Here is a 21,430-nt window from a genome sequence, read left to right as displayed (position 1 = left end):
ATGGTTACAACAATATCTTCTACATTCTACAAATCCCTTCAACCAATTCCAAAATTGCATTCCATGGACGACTTTGAATTAGATGTTAGATGTGCAAGCGGAGAAAGATTTGCCGTACTTAGGTTATATTGAAATATGCATCGAAGTACCATCGCTTACCAAGATAGCTGTTCCAATTTTGGCCCTTGTTGTTACCGACACTGATTACCATCAACGTGTTCCACTTGTAATTGGCACTAATTTGATAAGAGAAATATATCAACAAACAAACCCTAAGATAACACCAACTTACCCTAATTCTTGGAATGTAGCCTTCCACGCTATAACAAGTAATTCAATTGGAGTAGTAAAAGCTACAAAAGATATTAAACTACACCCAATGGAAACGAAAACAGTTATAGGATTTGTCCGAAAGCAACATAACACGTTATCAGCTGTTACAGAACCACTGGAAAATGACTTTGAGAACAGAAGTAACAGTTTGTCCCCAGAGTCGTCACATTAAACAATGTAGGAAAGACAGCTCGAGTTCCAGTTCGACTGTGTAATATATCAGCAAAGACCATAACGATTTCTGCAAAATCAAATATATGTCAGCTTGAAGAAGTAAATGTCGTTCGAGAGGCTCCGATTTTCACTGATAACAAATCAAATGAGGACATCAAAACATCTGTAGAACCCTGAAAAAGAAAAATGAAATACATATGAGGAACATAGATATATCTGAAAGAGAAAACATGAATTATAAAAAGAACTTACCTCCATCCGTTGTAACTATACAGCAACAGACATCACCTGAAAAAGAAGAAGAAATAATGAATTGAAAACGATGACATTCAACATAATTCAACAACCAAATACTTTTGATGTAGACCTAGAAGATACCAATTTAACAGCAGAACAGAAAGAAAAGGTTTTCGATCTGTTTCGAAAGTGGCACTGTATCTTTTCCGAAGTCTTCAAACTGCCTTAGGCCACACTTCAGCCGTGAAGCATATTATAGAGCTAAACAGATAATACACCATTTAAAGAGCCATATCGCCGTGTACCTCCAGCACTTTTTAACGAAGTAAGAGAACATCTACAGGAGATGTTAGACAGCAACACCATTAGAGAATCAAATAGTCCGTGGTCATCCAACGTAGTGATCGTACGAAAGAAGGATGGGAAAATTCGTTTCTGCATCGATTTCCGAAAGTTGAACCAACGCACAAAGAAGGATGCATATGCTATTCCGCGGATTGAAGACACATTACAGTTACTCTCAGGCTCTCAATATTTCTCTAAGCTGGACCTCAAATCGGGTTACTGGCAGGTCGAAGTTCGAGAAGAGGACAAGGAAAAGACAGTATTTCAGGTTGGAAGTGGTTTTAGGATTCTATGAGTGTAACAGAATGCCCTTTGGCTTGTGTAATGCACCTGCCACTTTCCAAAGACTGAATGGAACGTTGTATGGGCCATATGAATTTGCGCGACTGCCTCATTTACTTGGATGATATCATTATTTTTAGCAAAGACGTCGAAACACACATCAAAAAGATTAGATGCCGTTTTTGGAAAATTAGCTGAATACAATTTAACAATCAAGCCTTCAAAGTGTGAATTCTTTAAGACACAGACAACATATTTAGGACACGTTATATCAAAAGATGAATTCAAGCAGATCCTGAAAAAATACAAGCAGTAAAATCATGGCCAATTCCAAAATCTGTGAAAGAAGTACGTCAATTCCTTGGGTTCTCGGGATATTATCGGAGATTCATCAAAGGCTTCGCGTCAATAGTTCGTCCACTCAACAATCTTCTAATCGGTCATCCTACAAAGAAACAAAAGTTAAATCAAAAGAAACCTGTAAAGAAAACTCAATTTCAGTGGGATGATGAACACCAACTGGCTTTTGAAAAAGTGAAAGAGATACTTACCTGTCCTCCGATTCTAGCCTATGCCGATTACAGTAAACCATTCAAGGTTCACACGGATGCTTCTAGTGTAGGTCTTGGAGCTGTGCTGTATCAGAAGCAAGATGATAAAGATCGAATGATAGCATACGCCAGTCGGAGCTTGAAGCCATCCGAGAGGAATTATCCTGCACATAAGCTCGAATTTCTTGCTCTCAAATGGGCCGTGACTGAAAAGTTTTCACGACTATTTGTATGGGGGAAATTCGAGGTTGTGACGGATAATAATCCTCTCACTTATGTCAACACCACAGCCAAGTTGGATGCAACAAGTCAAAGATGGATTGCAGCTCTGGCTAACTATGATTACACACCAACTTATAGAAAGTGGATTGCAGAATGCCGATGCAGATGGTTTATCGAGACGTCAACATTCACTTACCCAGGAGACTGTTAAAGCATTAAGTCTTGCTTCCACAATTGATACAGGACCTTTCATAGACAACGTCCAACTCCCTAGTGATAACAACATAAGCACCTCAGATGTTCCAGCTGATGTCGTTCTTCAGAACTGCCTTTCTAATACTGACTGGATTAAGGCACAGAATCAAGACATTCTAATCGCGTACATCATTGATCACCTTAGGAAAGGTTTCGATTCCGACTAAGCCGGACGGACGCAGATTTTCAGGGATTAATGCTTATGTGCGCGACTGGAAGTATCTTATTCTGATGCAAGGAGTCCTGTACAGAAGACATCGAATCTTTGGTGAAGAGAGGTTGCAACTCGTCCTTCCAGAAAACCTGAAGGAAGATATTTTCAAGGCTTTGCATGATGACCTTGGCCACCAAGGTCGGAATAGGACGACATCTCTTATTAAAGTAAGGTTTTATTGGCCTGGCATGGACTCCTATATTGCTGGTATGGTGAGAAAATGTGGACGATGTTTGAGAAGAAAACACCTACCAGCTAAAGCACAACTCGTCCCGATACAGTCTTCATACCCAATGGAAGTAGTCTGCATCGATTTTCTGTCACTTGAGAGATCAAAAGGAGGCTATGAAGACGTGCTGGTCATCACTGATCATTTTAGCCGATATGCTCAGGCGTACCCTACGAGGAACCAGACGGCAAAGACCACTGCAAAGGTTCTCTTTGAGAACTTTGTAGTTCACTATGGTTTTCCAGCACGGATTCACAGCGACCAGGGCCAGAACTTCGAATCCCATTTGATCAAGGAACTCTGTCAACTTGCCGGTATCGAGAAGAGTCGAACCACGCCATACCATGCCATGGGCAACGGGATGACCGAACGCTTTAACCAAACGTTGCTCAAGATGCTGGGTACCCTTGAAGATAATCAAAAGGCTGATTGGAAAACGCATGTGCCTACATTAGTCCATGCCTACAATGCCACATATCATGAGAGTACGGGGTTCTCTCCTTACTATCTGATGTTCGGCAGACATCCCAGACTTGCCATTGATGCCTTCTTGGGTTTACCCACAGACACTTTGTCTGCCAACAAACATTCTGAGTACGTGGTTAAGCTACATGAACGTCTCAAAACAGCATACGAAAAGGCTAGGTTGATATCAAGTAAGACGGGTCAGCCTCAACAAAGCAAAGTATGATGAGAGAGCTCGAAGTTCTGTTATCGCTCCAGGAGACCGAGTTCTTGTCAAGAACGTTTCCATCAGAGGCAAACAGAAAAACTGGCCGATAAATGGGAACATGACCCGTACATCGTCATCAGCCAGCCTAACTATGACATACCTGTCTACCAAGTGAAGCGTGAAGGGGCAAGGTACAAGAAGATAAGAACACTCCATCGTAATCTCCTTTTGCCTTTCATGTCAACCACGGATGCCATTGAAACAGATAATGACCCGAACACACCTGCCGAAGATCAGGTTGCAAACAATACTTTAAGGCCGTATGTTATTCCTATGAGACGATCTACAGGCTCGCCAGGACTCCTTCCTTCTTCAAGACCAAAGCGCACATCGAGAGCACCTGATAGATATGGCTATTGAACCAGGGCTTCAAGATGTGTACAAATATGTATGGTATAGTATTGTTTGATTCATATTGTTTGAATGATTTAGTGAGCATGATTTTCAAATGAGTGAATACTTTATGTAAGTGTGATTGTTTAAATCTCTATTTTGAATCAATTATGTTGATATTTCTTTTTCAGAAACATTGTAAAACAGAGGCATATCTTGATGGTATTGATAAACATTAAATAAACATTATATTAGTGCCATTAATTTGCAAATTTTTGAATCATTTCAGATGATCCAGAGAACATCAATTGTATGTGTGTGTGCCAATGACGTTGTAATTATCATTAATCATACCTGTTGTTTTTGTTTGTCATTTCAGGACATGTGCCGATGATTTTGTTAGAACACTATCCTGATCCTACTTCAAGTACAATTATGATACTTACCAGTACCGTTTTGTTTCAGACAAATTCGACAAGGTAGTACTATGTTGTTGATATATTTAAATACTTTCATGTTTCAAAGTCACTTTCATTTCATATGCCATTTCATCTCATCTATCATCATATTTTGATTCCTTTTATATTTAGGTTCGGAAATGTCGGGACGCCATTTATAAAGTAGGGGGAGTGTGTCGTAGGGCGAATTGTAAAATAAAAGAGTTATGTGTTTGAATTGATAAATATATTAAATAGATAAATAATTGAATAGATCATGCGTGTTGTTTTTATTTTTTTATTCCCCTTATTATTACTATTATCAAAACAGTCCTATAAACCTCTCCTGTATACCTGTACAGTAGCCGAATTATCTTTTCCAATCTATACTTTTTCTTTCTTCATAACCTATTACATAATAATAAGTCGCTTTCTATCTAACCTGTGACCCGTTTACATTGTACACGAATGCAATGCTTCATTGCATTCACCATTAACAGTTTATTATATATAGACGTACATTGTAAACTTTTCAATAAATATTGTTATATATCTTTGATATATCTTTTTACTTCACAGGTTAGTGATACATTTTTGTTGTGCATTTCACTCTAGTAATAAGTATAAGTAATTTGTATTAAACTATGTTCTTAATAAGTATTTTAAAGCTCAACTTTGTAAAAGGAATCCTTCATGTCATCATTTCATATTTTGTATACATGTACTTTGTTATTATACTGATTCATTGCATTCACCATTAACAGTTTATTATATATAGACGTACATTGTAAACTTTTCAATAAATATTGTTATATATCTTTGATATATCTTTTTACTTCACAGTTTCCAACCCATTCCAAAGGACCCATGATTGTCCATCAATTATTATAAATGTTGTTTTCGCGGACAGCTTATCAGCTGCGGCAGATAATATAAGCTCTACCGACTGAGTGAACCCGTGACATTAGGAACAAAAATGTAAACAAAATCATTTTCCCGAAGAAATCATCGGTTCATCCCAGTTGTGTAAATATACAGTGCTATTCTTAGATTGATTAAACTTGCTAACTAACGTAAACACTGAAATAATAAAAGTGATGACATAATAATCAACCCAAAATGCACAGGCACTTATTACAGTTAAAAGCGGCAACGGCATTACTATCATTTATACAAAGAGAGTCGGCATAAATAAAAGAAATATAAAGACTTTTTGATCTTCAAACATTAGTGTCTACGTCTAAGAAATCTTGCTGACATCGACTCGCAAAACCAACTTTCACTTATTAATAAACGAACCGAAAAAACGTGACGATTCCTGTACAGGTGATAAATGTAAGATAATTTGAAAGACATCTCTTCTTTATATATATGCTACCATTTTTGTCGATCTGTGACTGTAAAACTATCAATCCCAATAAATTGATGAAAGCTGCAGAGTAACAAATAAACCTAAAGCTGGCTATACTTTCATTTTAAAATATCTCTGCATATTGATTGCTTATAAATTTTCTTTTGCTTCTCTAAAATCTAAAAGTAAATAATCTCAATCAAATAGTGCCTTTAATGATCGAAATCTAAATACTTGAAAAGTGTTTTATGTATATATTTATCATTTCGAATAAAAGTTTAAAAGTATATGGAGGATTATAGGTCAAAAGACTTTAACTCATTGTGACATTTGACTCTCAATACATTACTGTTAAACCTTACAAGGTCAATCCGACAACCATTAAGTATAAGTCGGTAAAACTTCAGTCAAAAGATCCACACATTTTCCCTACACATTAGATAACCATGAAACTATAAATGTGATGTATTTGACACTTGACAAATTTATCGTTTTTTTATGTTTATGTTTTGATAAACAATAAAAAATATACTGCATAGTTTAATAGTTGCAGCCGTAATTCAGTATATGTACCATTAATCTATTCACTTGTAATTGCTGCGCAACAAAATATCATATTACATGTATAACCTCAATTGCATTTATGTCATACGTAAAAAAAATCTAAAACCTGTTTAGCGTATTGTGTTCCTTTAACAATTAGATGAATAAAGTTTTCTGGATAATGTGCCTTTAAGATAAGTATAATTCATTAAATATATTTCAAAATCTTCTTTTATATTTAGAACTGTGAACTATCCGTCTTTTATTCCCGTGTTTATATCATTTTGTTTTATTAATTCAAATCGACATACAGCATTTTTTATCTTTGTTCTGACTTCATCAAGAAATGGAAGAAATAAAACCGTATAATATAGATACAATGATTGTTTAAACATCTGTTTTAAAAGAAAGCAAATTATTAAAATGTTCATTTTCAAAGGTTTTACTTTGAATTGTTTTACTAAAATTCTAATGAAAAAAAGACAATTACTTTCTAAACGTTTTATAGTTTTGTGTATTCGTTTGTTTTAGATAACCAAATGAACGAAATATTTTATTATGTTGATAATGACTACCAGCTTGACAAACAATGTGGCTTAAATGTAAGTCATTAACACATATCTATTTGTATGCTTATACAAAATCTATATAATACTATTTTAAGTATCATTAAAATGAATAATGAAGCCAACTTACTAACGATAGCATTACCTTATTTGTGATTTTTTTGAAAGCTGTACAAAACTGTTACTTTTGTTTGAAATATAACAAGTTAACCTCAGGAATGTAATTAAAAGTTTTCTATTTCCTTTGGCGCATTAATTGAAAGAATATAAATTGACAAGGATAGTTTAAATTATGTGTTTAAAGACTTTTAGTTGTTTGAGGAAAATAAATATACAATAGTTAATTATAATTGCATTGAACAAATATAAGAGAGACATATTGCATAAAATTGGTAAAACAATATTGCTGTATGCAATTTGCTAAACACTGTGAATAACCCATAAGGTAAAATATATTGTCAATAAAAAACATATTTCAATGGAAATGTTCATATAGAAAATTTTATTATTTCATTCACAATTAATTATATTTATATCGTTTCTATGCTTCAAGATTAGAATGAACAAAAAAACATTGCAATTGTGTGTTTATTTATTTTAACAAATATCTGTATTTTCGATTTGATCTACCCAATATATCAATAATATTCTTAGATAAATTTTGTTTTTCTAATACGAATGAGTTAAACATACATTTAAACCGTTAAGTATTACAACTATAGAGGTATGAAAGGGTGGCAATGTACTCCTACTTCTGATTGACGTTTCGGAACGATACAGCGTATGTGTGCGTGTGTATATAAGGTACAGTATTCAGAATTCGAGAAGTTTATTTGCATTATTATAATCATATTTATCATTCTTCTATATAAAATATTTAGACATTAACCTTTTATATTTGTGAACGACGTTTCCCAGCACACCATTCTCCATTCGAGCCAAATTTAACAAAGCTTGTCCAGAACAGAAGTAGGCATTTGCACATTCTTTAGCAGTTTTTACGTAGGCTTTTGAGAGTATGGTACAAACGAAACCAATTATAACATTATAACAAATTATATGTACAAATCATAATTTCTATTAGTTCAAGTTCCATAATAATTTTTGTGTGAACCCTTTTTGGCATTATAAGTTACGTACGTCAATAAAATGTATAACCGACACAAACATAAATTAGATAATTAGAACTACAAATTAAAATTACAACCATTCTTCATTCAACAACATTTATAATACAGTAGGGTGAACGTTTCGGTTGTCAAAAATAGCGTTTTTCGTGCGTCCGTTTTTCGTGTAACGTGCGTGCGTATAGCGTGCAACGTGCGTTTGCTGAAACGCTTTCTCAAGCGTGCATCGTTTACAAGCGTTTAACGTTTATAGTTTTCCGTGTATCGTTTTCCGTTTATCGTGCGTCTGAAAGCGTGCGTTTCTTATTCCCAGAAACGTTTAGCGTGCGTCTGCGTTCGTCTAAGCGCTTAAGCACCGTGTTTTGCGTCTGTTACTATTGAGAAGTAAAAGAATTTCTTAGATAGATATATTATGTAAATTTGTTGTTTCTTAAACATGTAAGAGATGTTCTGTGTCCCTGTCAAAGAATAGAAATATTATATAAAGAAGTATTATTGTGATATTTACATTAAAGTTTTAAAGTTTGTGACCTCGCGGTGAATACTGGTCAGATTTCTACATGCTTAAAGCCGAAGATCAATTAGTTTTAATCCTATTTTACATACGCATAAGATATAATTACTAATTAATTGCAACATTTTTGATACTGTAAAACACTTATTATTCGCGAGAAATTTATTTTCGCTAATATTCGCGAGTTTTCTAAGACGCGAATTCATATTTCTCGCGAATATTTCACTTTGTCTATACACTTGTTCGAAAATGAACACAATCCGAAAATGCGTACACATGGATATATATCTGCGGGAAAGTATCGAAACCAGTTCTAGTTACATCATGTAGCTATTCAAGTGTTGCAGCATATACATATCGTACATATTACTAGTATGAAATATTTACCTATAACAATTTGGTATTATTGAGGAATTGGAAAAAAAAAAACTTCTTCGCTGCATATTACCTGTGTCAAGGAAGGTAACTGTGACTTGCACTAGAATTAAGTATAAACAAATTAATGCGTCTCACAAAATTTTAATGGTATTTCTACATATTGTTCTAATTGGTACAAATACTTTAGCACCTGCGAGTTGTTTGTAACATTTCTATTTATTGTATCCTATTGTATTGTACTACAGTTTAAGCCGGAGGGTAAACATAATCGTTTACTACAAGTTAGGCAAATTACAGTACCGTTTAATTGATTTTCGTCTGCTTGCCTTTGAATGGCTAATCAGTGAAACTTTAACATAGTGAACACATATCAAATAATTATCAAACTTTATTGACATATTTCTAGACAGACGGTTTCACTTAACAAGAAGATTAGCAAGCTATCAGAAAAATCGATACAGATATAAATGCATTCGTCGCACAATAAACGACGCAAAGTTAGTAAACGGACAGGACAGAAAATATCCGAATGACATCGGGTTTCCGGTTTAACATTTTTCGGGAAGACGCGAATTCATGTTGACGCGAAATAATTGTTTTGGACATTTTGCCTCAAATTCGCGAAATAAGGTTCTCGCGAAAAATAAGTGTTTTACAGTATTCAATTCAGCAAACAGATGTTTATATGCGTACCAATATACATTAGATACGAGGTTCGTCAGACATCAAATGATGTGATCAGACTAGCACCCCACCCCCTTTACAAGTTCATCTTCTGACTTTTCATCAAAGACTGTCAGAATCCTATCCGAATACTATTTAGGGTGATAATTATTTTGGACAGTTCCTTCCTATTTTTCTTGACGGATTTATATTGATATGTAACAGCCTGGCAGGCACTCGAACCCCTGACACTCGGAATACGATTCCGCGGCTCTTGAGTTCCTCTGAGCTATTCGGCCGCTTACACGTTTTACTTGTTTAAATACTGAATAGTTATAAACCTACTGTGTATGCAAATATTTCTTCGAATTTCCCAGGCTTACTTAACATTGTGAATTAATTTCTAGCTGGGCTATACAAATGTTTGTCAGTCACAGGGTGAGAAAAAAGTGCATCCTGACATGTACTCGAACCCGTGACCGTCTAAATACTGTACCGCAGCTGTACCGACATTTGTTAATAGTTACATTATTTGTACATGTATAGTGAACATTTTACTAATTATACATTGTACATTGTACTATTTTTATATTTTTGTACAAATAAAAATAACTAGATATTTTTCTAGATAAAAAATTCTATGGTGGCTAAAATATAGCATGTTGAACTTTTTTGACATGTAATCACAACAGACAGGCTAAGCCACCCTTTACAAAATTCCCCTACCTGTCAGCTCATAATCAAGCCATAGACTACTATTTTTGTATGTGGCCTGGGCTTTTACTGGTCACTTACAAACCATATAACACTGATAGCGAACAGATGCCCAGGCTGGTCTGGATCCATGCTGGTCGCAAACCCATTATGTTGCTTTTATCGTGACGGGATCAAATATACCTTAATCTTATATGAGGTCAATAATATAACCCACTTTGATAAACATATATAGCTTTCTTGATTTTTATTCTGTATATTATCTAAAATCACTTTTAAGGTTTATCAATCCGTAATCATTAATTAACATAATACCCCTTTGAGATACCCGAGATGAGCCTGTGTCGCCCTTTGCTAACTTAAAAGTATATAACCTATCCATATATAACCATATAATTCTTTAAAGATTTTTCTCAGCTGAGTAAGATAGGTATGCTGTAGTCCCAAGTCACTTGTTTAACTTCCCTCAAGTAAGTTATAAACCTAGACATAACTGATAAAATTCTAACTATAATATACTTAAATATCACCTATGTATTTATATAAATTTACATAAACCCATTTTGCATACTAATATATCTTTTGGGACCTGTACAATTTCAATTGATTGTAATTTTAATTTTCCTACAATATCAATTTTATGCTTCATAGGTAGGTCAGTTCATTAAAAAAGGCATAATACAAGATCCCTATGAAAAGTAATGTAATTGATAACTCAATCCAAATCAACTTTATTAATTAAAAGCTTTCATTAGATGACTTAAAAAAAGAAGATTTCAATAATTGTCCAGGAAAAATATAAATGTTATAGTAAATTTTATCTGGACCCTAACTATTAAAGAAAGCAGTGCCACATAAAATGTTGATACACCGGGTAATTTTACCTTAAACTTAACCTCTTAGGAAATGATACAGAATTTTTTATATAACATAAATCTATTATATTAATTAACAAACATATGTAATTGACTAAAATAAGGTAGTCCTAACAAATTTCATTACAAAACATGAGAATTATGGCAAATCTCCTAAGATGCCTAAATGTCCAAGATAGTGCACTAAATCAACAACAAAATATGAAAATTTTACCTAATTAAAAGAGCCTTGGAAATTAAACAAAGCTACAAGAGGAACATTAATCTATCATATTAATTAACAAACGTATCTAATTGACTAAAGTAAGGAAGTCCAACCAAATTTCATTACAAAATATAAGAGTTATTGCAAATTTCCTAAGATACCTTACTGTCTTAAGATAGAACACCAATTCACTACAAAATGGGGATTTTTACCTTATTATATCAGCCTAGGAAATGAAACAGAATTATAAGTGCAACATAAATATATTATATTAATAAACAAGCATATCTAATTAATTAAAATAAGAATATCTCAATAAATTACATTGAATATTAAAAAAATTATGGCTTATTTCCTATGATGTATAACTATACAAGCTAACACACTAATTCATTAAAAATGGGAGTAATATTACCTGATTATAACCTCATGGTAAATGAATCAAAGTTATATAAGCAACATAATATTATTATATTAAGTTAAACCTACATCAAATTGACTTATATAAGAAAATCCCAAGAAATTTCATTGCAAATTAAGAAATAATGGCTAATTTTCTATAATGCCTTATTAATAACTTTACCACACTAAATCATTGAAAATTTGGGTAAGTTTACCTTGTTATAACCTTTTGGTCACTGAAACAAAGTAAGTAAAGCCAAATAATGTTATACTATCAAGTAACTACTACATCTAATTGACTAAAATAAGAAAACCCCATTAAATTATATTGACAATGAAGAGAGCTAAGGTAAATTTTCTATGATGCCTATTTGTTCAAGCAAATACATTACATATTTAATCAAAGCACAGAAGGCGCTGAATTTGTTTGGGTCTCAGAATGTAAGAAAGGTGCAGTTTGTGAGATTATATGTTTAGTGCCACCAATGCTTTCCAGCGTTTTAATTGTAGTAAATTGGCTATAAGACTAATTGCAACACTGATATTCAATCCAATGTTTATTTGACTTTAACAATTTAAAAAAATGAGTTACCTTTACTGGGATTTGAACTCCAGACCTCTCGCTTCCTAAGCGAGCCCGAAAACCCTTCAGCCACGGTGAATTTATATGTGAACGGCCTGAAGCAAACCATATTATTCTAAATTAGGGCTTGTAACGACTTTAACTGTTGTTTAACACAGATGTAAATAATCCTGGAGCTTATTATAAGCATGTATATTTATAAAGAATCAAAGGGCTGCAAGTTCTGTGGTATTTTCTGATCTTTGCAATCTAAATTGTACTGTATATCTGTATGCATTTTCCTGTATAAGTTTATTTTTATGTATTATAATTCCTTTTGTAAGGCACCAGAGTTTGATACATACGGAATTCTGCATAACTAGAGTTGCATCAGAAATTATTTATGTTCTTTTTTTACGACAGCCACACTTTATCCTTGTATAGCATGGCTACTTCCTTAACAAAAACACTAAAAAAAAAGAATTTAACAAAAAAAAAAGTTTCCTCGACTAGGATTCGAACTCGAGACCTCTCACTCATAAAGCGAGCGCGCTACCACTGTACCACGGAGTAATTATACACAACATGTCTGAATAATATCAATTGATTCTAAATTTAGAACTTCCATTGCAGTTCGGGTTTGTAATCCTTATTAATTTCGATGTATTTTGTTCAGGGTAAACCTGTTGTTTATAATTGAAGTAAATATTTTAGCGAAAATCCTCTCGCCCAAACAGTCCGACATGTAGAATCTATATATTCCACTACTCGGTTTGTGTAGTATTCGGTAATCGACATGGCTAAAAATAGTATTTTCATTGATAAAATCATATTCATCCGCGTAATTTGTGATTGTGCATTTATTGACAATTCTATAAGCCAACGCTATTGTTTAACTTTAAATGCGTTGTAATTTGTGGATACTTGTAACAAAATAAAATATTTCTTTCTTTTAAATCGCTTAAGTTTTAAGATGTTTTGAGAACTACTTGTTGTTAGGTTTGTCGAAAACTTCTGTGTTAGAGATTGAATGTCCGCTTTGTATTTAGTTATTTTCGATCAGAAAATACAATAAAACAATATTAGAAATCTTCGACCATTCGGGAATTACTTTGCTTGAAAATTGATGCGCCTGTCTTTGACCATCTTTACGCAGTGATCTCCCCTGGATTTTTCGGCTTTAGTGTACATACAAAAGGGAAGTAACCGCTTCAAAAAAGTGGACTACTTTCGGCATTTGCAATTAACAACATTAGACTCTGAAATTTCGCTACCATTATTTGTTTGGTCTGACGACCCAAACAAATAAAAATGGGGGTAATTTTCCCTTATTATAACCTCTTAGGAAATGAAACCAAGTTAGTAAGGCAACATATCACTATAATATTGAGTAACAATTACATCTGTTTGATTGATATTGAAAAAATTCATCAAATTTCATTGAAAAATAAAAAAAAGGTATGGCAAATGTCCTATAATGCAGACAGAGGTGTTCAGATCCACTATCAGTAAGGAAGTGTTCCCTTCCCTGTCAGGGGACCATTACTGGCATGGTATATGGAATCACAAAAAAGATACTGTAAAACTGATTTTTTCATTTTTACAGCTCTGAACTATTCACTAATGAGGGGACATAAGATAAGTTAGTTAACATAAACCCGTTTAAAATACATGAATGGCTAGCTATCATTTAACCCTTTCCCTGCCAGAGGGTTATTGTTTTATTGTTCACCTATTTGCCAGAGGATTTTCTAAGAAATTACTATAATATTATTAATTAATACAATTATTATTATTTGTTATTAGTATTATAATAATTATATATGTTTCCAAATCTGTTAGTATAATAATAATTATTGTCGATGGTATAATTTTCTTTATATTTATTATTATTTTTATTATTATATTAATTTATTATTATAACTATTATTTTTATAGAAACGGCTAAAAGCCGTCCATATGGCAAATACGCCGAAAATAATAGGGACAGCTTAAGCCGTCCCTATGGCAGTGAAAGGGTTACTAATCAAATCACTAAAACGATCTAGCTTAGAAGTTTGTTAAAAATTATATGATAAGGGATATTTTATTAACGTTTAGAAACAATTTCTATTTTGCGTGCGTTTAAGCGTGCGTATATCGTGTAGCGTATTTCGTTTTGCATGCGTTTGCGTATTTCGTTTTCATAAAGGGTGCGTGTAACCTGTGTTCGTATAGCATGTAACGTGCATGCGTTTTTTTCCGCAACGTGCATTTTGGCGTGTAAACTGAAACGTTCACCCTACTGTATCACATACACAAAAATAAAAGACTGTTTAAAGTGAAATAAGAGAGTAGTTTTTCATTTAAACGCCTATAGTATAACGCTACCATTTAGCCATTTTTACATAATGTTTTTATAACGCTAATGAGGTCATGTCAAATTATATGCATGGATGTGCAATACCATATTTACTGAGTGGCTAAATCGGCACTGGTGTGTGATAAAGCATATTAATACGGGGAAGTCAAAAACCGCGGGTCCGGGCTTTGACTTGCCTGGCTATAGACTACATGTGTATATTTAAAAGAAAATCAAATAAAAAACAATTAAAAAATATATAGAATTCTATACCTATCAATGAATTTTTCAGTGTCAGTTCTAGTCGGGGGCCACCATTTACAATGTAACTCAATGATAAAAGGCGGGGTATTCCGATAACGGAACAAATCTCAACTTTTCGGAGAAATAATAAACGTCGAGTGTTCCGAGTGAAAAGGGAAGCGGTGCATGTAATACCGAATGACAATTTTAAAACGGAAAGAAAGAAAGGAATTTTTTAACGACTTCCCCGTTCATAGGCTTTGCCTAATTTCATATTACATATTAAGCGCAGGTCAATAAGTTTCAATTTTAAGTGATATGAAAAATATTTTCTGTTGTGCTGTCTTTGTAAATCCAATAATTTTCCTCATTTTTTTCCTCTTGATTACAGTTTCAGACCTAAAATAAAATTGCGTTCTTAATATTTATATAGATCGATACTAATATATTGTAATGTCCTAGAAATTTTACCTTTTTTAGTGATTTCGCTGATTATTTCTACTTTCACTTTCGTTTTGAGAAGCTTTTACTGGCGACAAGACAGTAAATCATATGTGGTGTCCTAATGGAACATACAGGACATCTACTTAAATCTACGTATTGTGCCAGCAATTTAATCATTCTTGATTCTGGAAGCTTTTCCTTTAATGGTTTCCATTTCTCTCAATGTTATCCGTGGTAGAATCCTGTGTTTTTAATCTGTTTTCGTGACTTCTGTCAAAATAGTTAATTCCTTTATTTTACACTCAAGATTATATATTTCGATTGTTTATGATGCAGCCTCACTTAATATATAGATTTGCCACATAAATCCATCTGAATTTAAGTGTTACCACTGTATATTTATAAAAATTTGCAATGAATTTTTCAATGTCGGCCATTTTGGACTATTACGTAGAGATTACGTAGTGAATGAAAGGGATAGTTCTTTATCCGATTGCGCATAAAAAGGAACACTTTACATTCACTTTTTTACTTTCGATATTAGCGCATGACAGCTTATAAATATATCTAAAAATCATTTGTTGAGGCTGTGACAAAAATTTATTTCGGTGCTAGGTTGAATGCATTTCAGTTCTTACATAAACTCGTTTAAAATACATTTCTAGCTACCTTACAGTATAGATCTACTGTACATGTATATGATGATCAAAATTTATCGCTTAAACGTTCTACATGTAGCTAAAGTTGTTAAAAACTTAAAATGATTACGATGTTTTAATAAAGGTTTAGAAACGTTTTCATTTTGCGTGCGTTTTAGCGTGCGTTTATCGTTTAGCGTATTTCGTTTAGCGTATATCGTTTTGCGTGCGTCTGCGTATTTCGTTTCGTTTTGCGTGCGTATAACGTGCGTTCGTATAGCGTGTAACGTGCGTTCGTATAGCGTGTAACGTGCGTTTTGCGTGTAAACTGACACGTTCACCCTACTGTATATGATTCGCAATATAGCTTTTAAATTATTTGTTTAAGTATCAGTATTTTTTTTCGTACTCTTCCGTGAAATACTTTATTATATGTGTTATTAAACATAGATTTCATCATACATTTATCATGAATTCACATAAAATCTAAACATTACTATAATATGATTGATATTTCGCCGACAGTTTATGCCTATGTGTTTATGAATGTTACGTTAAACAAAATTGAATATTTAGTAACATTTCATGAATCAATTTAAATTGATAGTTTATATTCTTATATTAACGTAGTCGGAAGTGTCAGTATTGGGTACATTTGTATTTTTCAACTCCATGTATGTGTTTGGCTCCCGGGTTGAAGCGTTCAGATGTTCATATTGTACATTGAACTCATCATAATTATTAATTTCTCTCCTGCTTGTATCCAAATCCGTGTACGTTGATGAGACATGGCTCCCGGCAATAACACCTAAATCAACGAGTATATATTATATGTATCGCAAATCAACTAAGTTTTTTAATGTTTGAGTATGTAAGAAATTGTATAAATTTGTAACGTTTAAAGACAACAAACCATGTGTGCCTTAAAAAGTTACAAATTAAATATAAAAAAACTCATTAGTTTCTTAATTATAGTACTGAATTATTGCATATTAACACCTCACGATAATCATTTATATTATATTAGTTATAATGATTTTTGACAGGTCATATGTCCCAATATAAACGGTTATTAATATAACCCGAGCCGCTAGGCGAGTGCTATATTGCGAAAAACTGTTTATATCCGTCCATATTCGTCCATAACCTGTCACAAATATTTATAACGAATTTATAATACTGCAAACTTCCTTTTAAGAAAAAAAACGAGATTTAGTCATAAATTGACAGCAGCCGTGCATATAAACTATATAAACGTCACAATTATCCAATGGAAAGCGCCATTACAAACGTGTATTATTAAAAGTATACCGACATGAACGCTACCATAGCAAGTTATATAACTTAGTTAAAACATTTATAAACACAAAGTATTACAACTTATACACGTAACAGCAGGAAAAAAGTAAGCATGCAGGCAGGAAACAAAGCGTTTACTTAAAGAAATAATGTTTATTACCTTGTTTGGGACTTTCACGCTGTGAAGATCTTATATTTCTGAAAACACAAGTATTTGTCAAAATAACAATAGCAACAGTAAACATAATTTAACTATATATACATTACATTGTTATAAGATACTGAATATTTGTTTAAATGAAACCTGTTATTATAGTTGTTTTTTAAGTGAACTAACAAACAAACAAACAAAAATTACTGCCACCCAACCCACGAATCATGGGTTGTGCCCTTACCGGGTCACTACCATGTGTCTTCATATAATTCTAGTCCTGGTTAGTTCCAGGGAGCGGAATCAAAATTGATTTATTACAAAGATCTGTAGAAAGGGTTATCCCTCAAAAACATACATCACAACAAAATTTCATGACAATTGCAGGTTTTGTTTGATGGAGTCTGTACTTGGGAGATAATGAAAAAGTGCAACATCCCTCACTCCGCTAGCAACGAGAGGTATTCAATTTTCAACACTTAAAACTGCTGGAATCAATGATCCCGAAGGACCCAACAATATAACGATACTGGTGAGCAATAAGGGGCAAACGTTTAAATATTCCATATGGCGCTTGACAGCTGCTGTTGTGATGTACGAGTCCGGAGAAGGGTGATTTTCCTGCAGTATTAATCACAACAAAACTAGAAAATGGAAACTGCAGATTCAGTTTGATTGATTCTGTACATGATGGATAATCAAAAAAAGCAACATCTTTTGTTTCCAGAACTTGCTTCGTGTAATCTAGCTTAAAATGAATGTGTTTAAACGAAATATATAAGACAATCATATAAATCTGCAAAGTAAAAAAAACAAAACATTAAAATAAATCTGTTTCTCCATAATGCTGATTCAAATGTAGCATTCACAATATGTTTCCCTATCGTTTTTATAAAATAATAACACGCAAGCACGTCTTGTTTGAATTATGCGGACATTTTATCACTGGATTTACTTAAACGTTTTTCTTGAGTTCCATTGCGCTTGATTAATACATGACAGCTGTATATTTCCTTTAGTTTTAGTCATTGCAAATTTGCATTTATGAAATGTATGATTAATTTTTCAAAAAAAAAATTGTTTGATTACAAATATATATATATCTGTGTATATGCTTGATTGTAAGTCGTGGATATATTCAATATACATGAAATTTGTTTGTCATTTTTTTATGCGCTTAAGTTTTTAAATGCTGTTTATAGTATTTTGTATTTCGAATGCATTGCTATGGCATAAACAAATAAGATAATCTCCCTCCTATAATATTTCAAAGATGGTATTTTTCTTATCATGCGAAGTACCTAATCACTGAAAAATATAGAGCTTTAATGACTCACATTGAAGCAATAAAGCAATTGGGAAAATTGTAAAATACATATTATAAGTAATTAAAATAAAATTAACACCAGTATGCCATAAAAGTTATGCTTAACACTTTTAGCGAAATAATAAATACAGAGCAACATATATGACTAAATTATGTTTAATTACCTTCTTTTTAAGAATAATACAGCTAAAAGGATGCTCACAATCATAACAACAGCAACACCTGAAATACTACCACCTATAATGCCGGCATTATCTGATGATTGTGATTCTGCTGTTTTAACGTTTACTGAAAAATATACTTAAATAAACTAAGGAACACATAGGTAACACTGCATAAAAATCATAAAGTTTTAACAAGTACTTTGCTTTACAATTGTTGTCATGCATTAAATGTCAGCAACAGCATTTTGTTTTTATAACTTTATTATGTATACCGTTTGTTTGTCTAAAAATAAAAGCTTATTAATTGAATATTGATTTGCTGTAACCTTTTTCATTTCATGTCTTATGAATTATACCTAAAGTGTTTAAAAAACGAAAACACAAACGAACAAACAAATATAAAGGCAGGAATGTCATCATTTTGTAAAAGTATTCCAATGTGAAGTATTGGGTATTAGAAATAAGCAAATGCATATATCATCGACTTACTTTTAGTTGTGATCTGAAGATTCTGGGTAAAGGAAGAGTTCCCCTTTTTATTCATTGAAAACATTGTTATATTATACACTTTAGAACTCAACAAGCCAGTTAATGTATAGTCCATTGCCTGTTCATTTGTATCCTGAACTTGAACACTATTCCACTTCTCCTCCTGATTGTACTGATATAACAAAATGAAAGTCTGTGGAAAGCCACCATCAAAACCTGGAGTCCAAACCAATGTTACTGACGATTCAGTGATTGATCCCGATTTATACGTTAAATTTTTAGGCATATCTGGCTTATCTGTAAAAGAAATTAAGTATAATTATATATAATTATTATATATTATTAAGAAATAATATACGCAAATACGACATTATTTTAAATCAGTAAATCATTATAAATCATAATATAGTCACGTTTTTATTATTTAACAATACCATGCATATATTATTTTCATAGGATATGATCCATACATATTAGTCAATCACATATTCATTTTGAAAAATTCATATGAATTCAGAAATAGAATTTAGTTTACCTTCTGCTTGCAACATGAGATGATGGATATACCCTCCTATGGTATTTGACACTTTGACGCTATATTCTCCAAAATCTATTTGTGTAATGTTTCTAACCGAAAGGCTAGAATTTAATCCTATTGTGAATATTTCAAATTTTTCATCATTTCTTTCGATTGCAACATTTTCGTGGAACCACATAAATTCTGTTTTATTTTCTTCATCCAAGTATTCATAAGCAACAAACTTCAAAGTCTTGTTTGTATACTGAGCAGCTGCGATCTTATTGGGGAATATGCTATCAAGTGACGGTCGTGGTGAACCTGGAATTTATACAATATATTTTAATAGAAATAGTTCACAACATGTTCTATCCATATTAAAGCTGGAAGAATATAACGAAAAAGGATTTGCACAAGAAACACCACACGAGTTAAAGTGTAAAAACAAACTTTTTATCAGTCATCACTCCTACATACACAGTTACAGGATCCTTAAAGTTATTGGACCATCCGCGATATTTAACTTCCAAACTACAGAGTTATTTTCAGCAAATAAAGAATGTACAAGGATGTATAAGCAAAAAGGAAAAAAATACTGGTCTGTTTTGAAGAAAACGTCGAACAATATTGAGCGCTGCGACGTCGTTGTTGTCGTCATCATACAAAAACTTTAGTGTAGCCAAGTACCCAATCAATATTAAAGGTATCAATATGAAACTTGGAACACTTGCTTATCATGACAAGAACAATTGTAAGACATGGAGCATTATTCTGAAAGCTATGTTTAAGAGCAATGCCCGTTTGATTTTTTTTGTCAAAATAACTATTTAAGTACTAGAATTTATTCAAAACAATAAAGGACATCACCATGACATTTTGAAGACTTGTTAATCTTAACAATTTAAAAGCCAAAGGTATGGTGGCTGATTTGTGCCATAAGTTTTCGCTCCGCGACCCCGCCAAGCGAAACGTCGAAAAAAAACAAGTTAAAATGGCAAGGTGGCGGAGCGAAAACCCGCTTATAAGTGAGGGTGCGGTGCGAGATTCAAAAAATAAAATGTTACCCCGCGGGGGCGCGAAGCAGGCATTAAGAAATTAAACGACAGGGGTGCGGAGTGAAAACACGCTCTTAGCCGGGGGCGGGACGATGTTTGATAAATAAAACGTCGCCCGCACCACCGCTAATAAGCTTTTTTTCGCTCTGCGGCCCCGCCGATTTATATATTCATTTAACCTCAACCAGCGATCCCGCCAAGCGGAAAATCGAGCAATAATCAGACAAGAGTACCATGATGGCCCCGAGTTGCTCACCAGAAACAACTGCTTTTCAGTGTTGGAAATTATTCATTGACAATATTTTCTAATATTAAATTTGAGCATAGAATATGTTTAAACAATAATTTGAAGAAATGCCTTGACCTGGGGCATTAAAGTTTTTGATTAAACGGGGCAAATCAAATTAATATTGAGCAAACTTTGATAAAAGACTACCTAAGAATACTACAAAATTTGGTGATCATCTATCAATTATTTCAGTAGGAAATGATGTTCAAATGTTTTTCTATTTTTACT

At 33.0% G+C, this 21,430-nt stretch overlaps 1 protein-coding gene across 1 annotated transcript; it reads right to left on the bottom strand.

The window, feature by feature from the left end:
- Nucleotides 1-16,482: 16,482 nt before the first annotated feature.
- Nucleotides 16,483-20,194, bottom strand: LOC132745767 (nephrin-like). The gene is made up of 5 exons (XM_060734740.1): nucleotides 19,877-20,194; nucleotides 19,342-19,638; nucleotides 18,853-18,976; nucleotides 17,371-17,408; nucleotides 16,483-16,719 (listed from the first exon to the last, which is right to left on the bottom strand). Exons 1-5 carry the CDS (start codon nucleotides 20,055-20,057, stop codon nucleotides 16,520-16,522), a joined length of 840 nt encoding a protein of 279 aa, XP_060590723.1. The 5' UTR covers nucleotides 20,058-20,194; the 3' UTR covers nucleotides 16,483-16,519.
- Between the last annotated feature and the right edge of the window lie 1,236 nt (nucleotides 20,195-21,430).

The sequence above is a fragment of the Ruditapes philippinarum genome, unplaced genomic scaffold (genome assembly GCF_026571515.1).
Source record: "Ruditapes philippinarum isolate M1 unplaced genomic scaffold, ASM2657151v2 ctg6485_1_1_1_1, whole genome shotgun sequence".
NCBI lineage: Eukaryota > Metazoa > Mollusca > Bivalvia > Venerida > Veneridae > Ruditapes > Ruditapes philippinarum.
This window is presented reverse-complemented; position numbering and strand designations above follow the sequence as displayed.

Bases quoted from the DNA above. Each gene is read 5' to 3' on its own strand.
- LOC132745767 (XM_060734740.1), bottom strand. From the start codon at position 20,057: ATGTGGTTCCACGAAAATGTTGCAATCGAAAGAAATGATGAAAAATTT. The intron at 18,977-19,341 runs GTAAGTCGATGA...TATATTTTTCAG, and splicing joins TCTTCAGATCACAACTAAAA to TAAACGTTAAAACAGCAGAA. The intron at 17,409-18,852 runs GTAATTAAACAT...TTGTGTTTTCAG, and splicing joins GTATTATTCTTAAAAAGAAG to AAATATAAGATCTTCACAGC.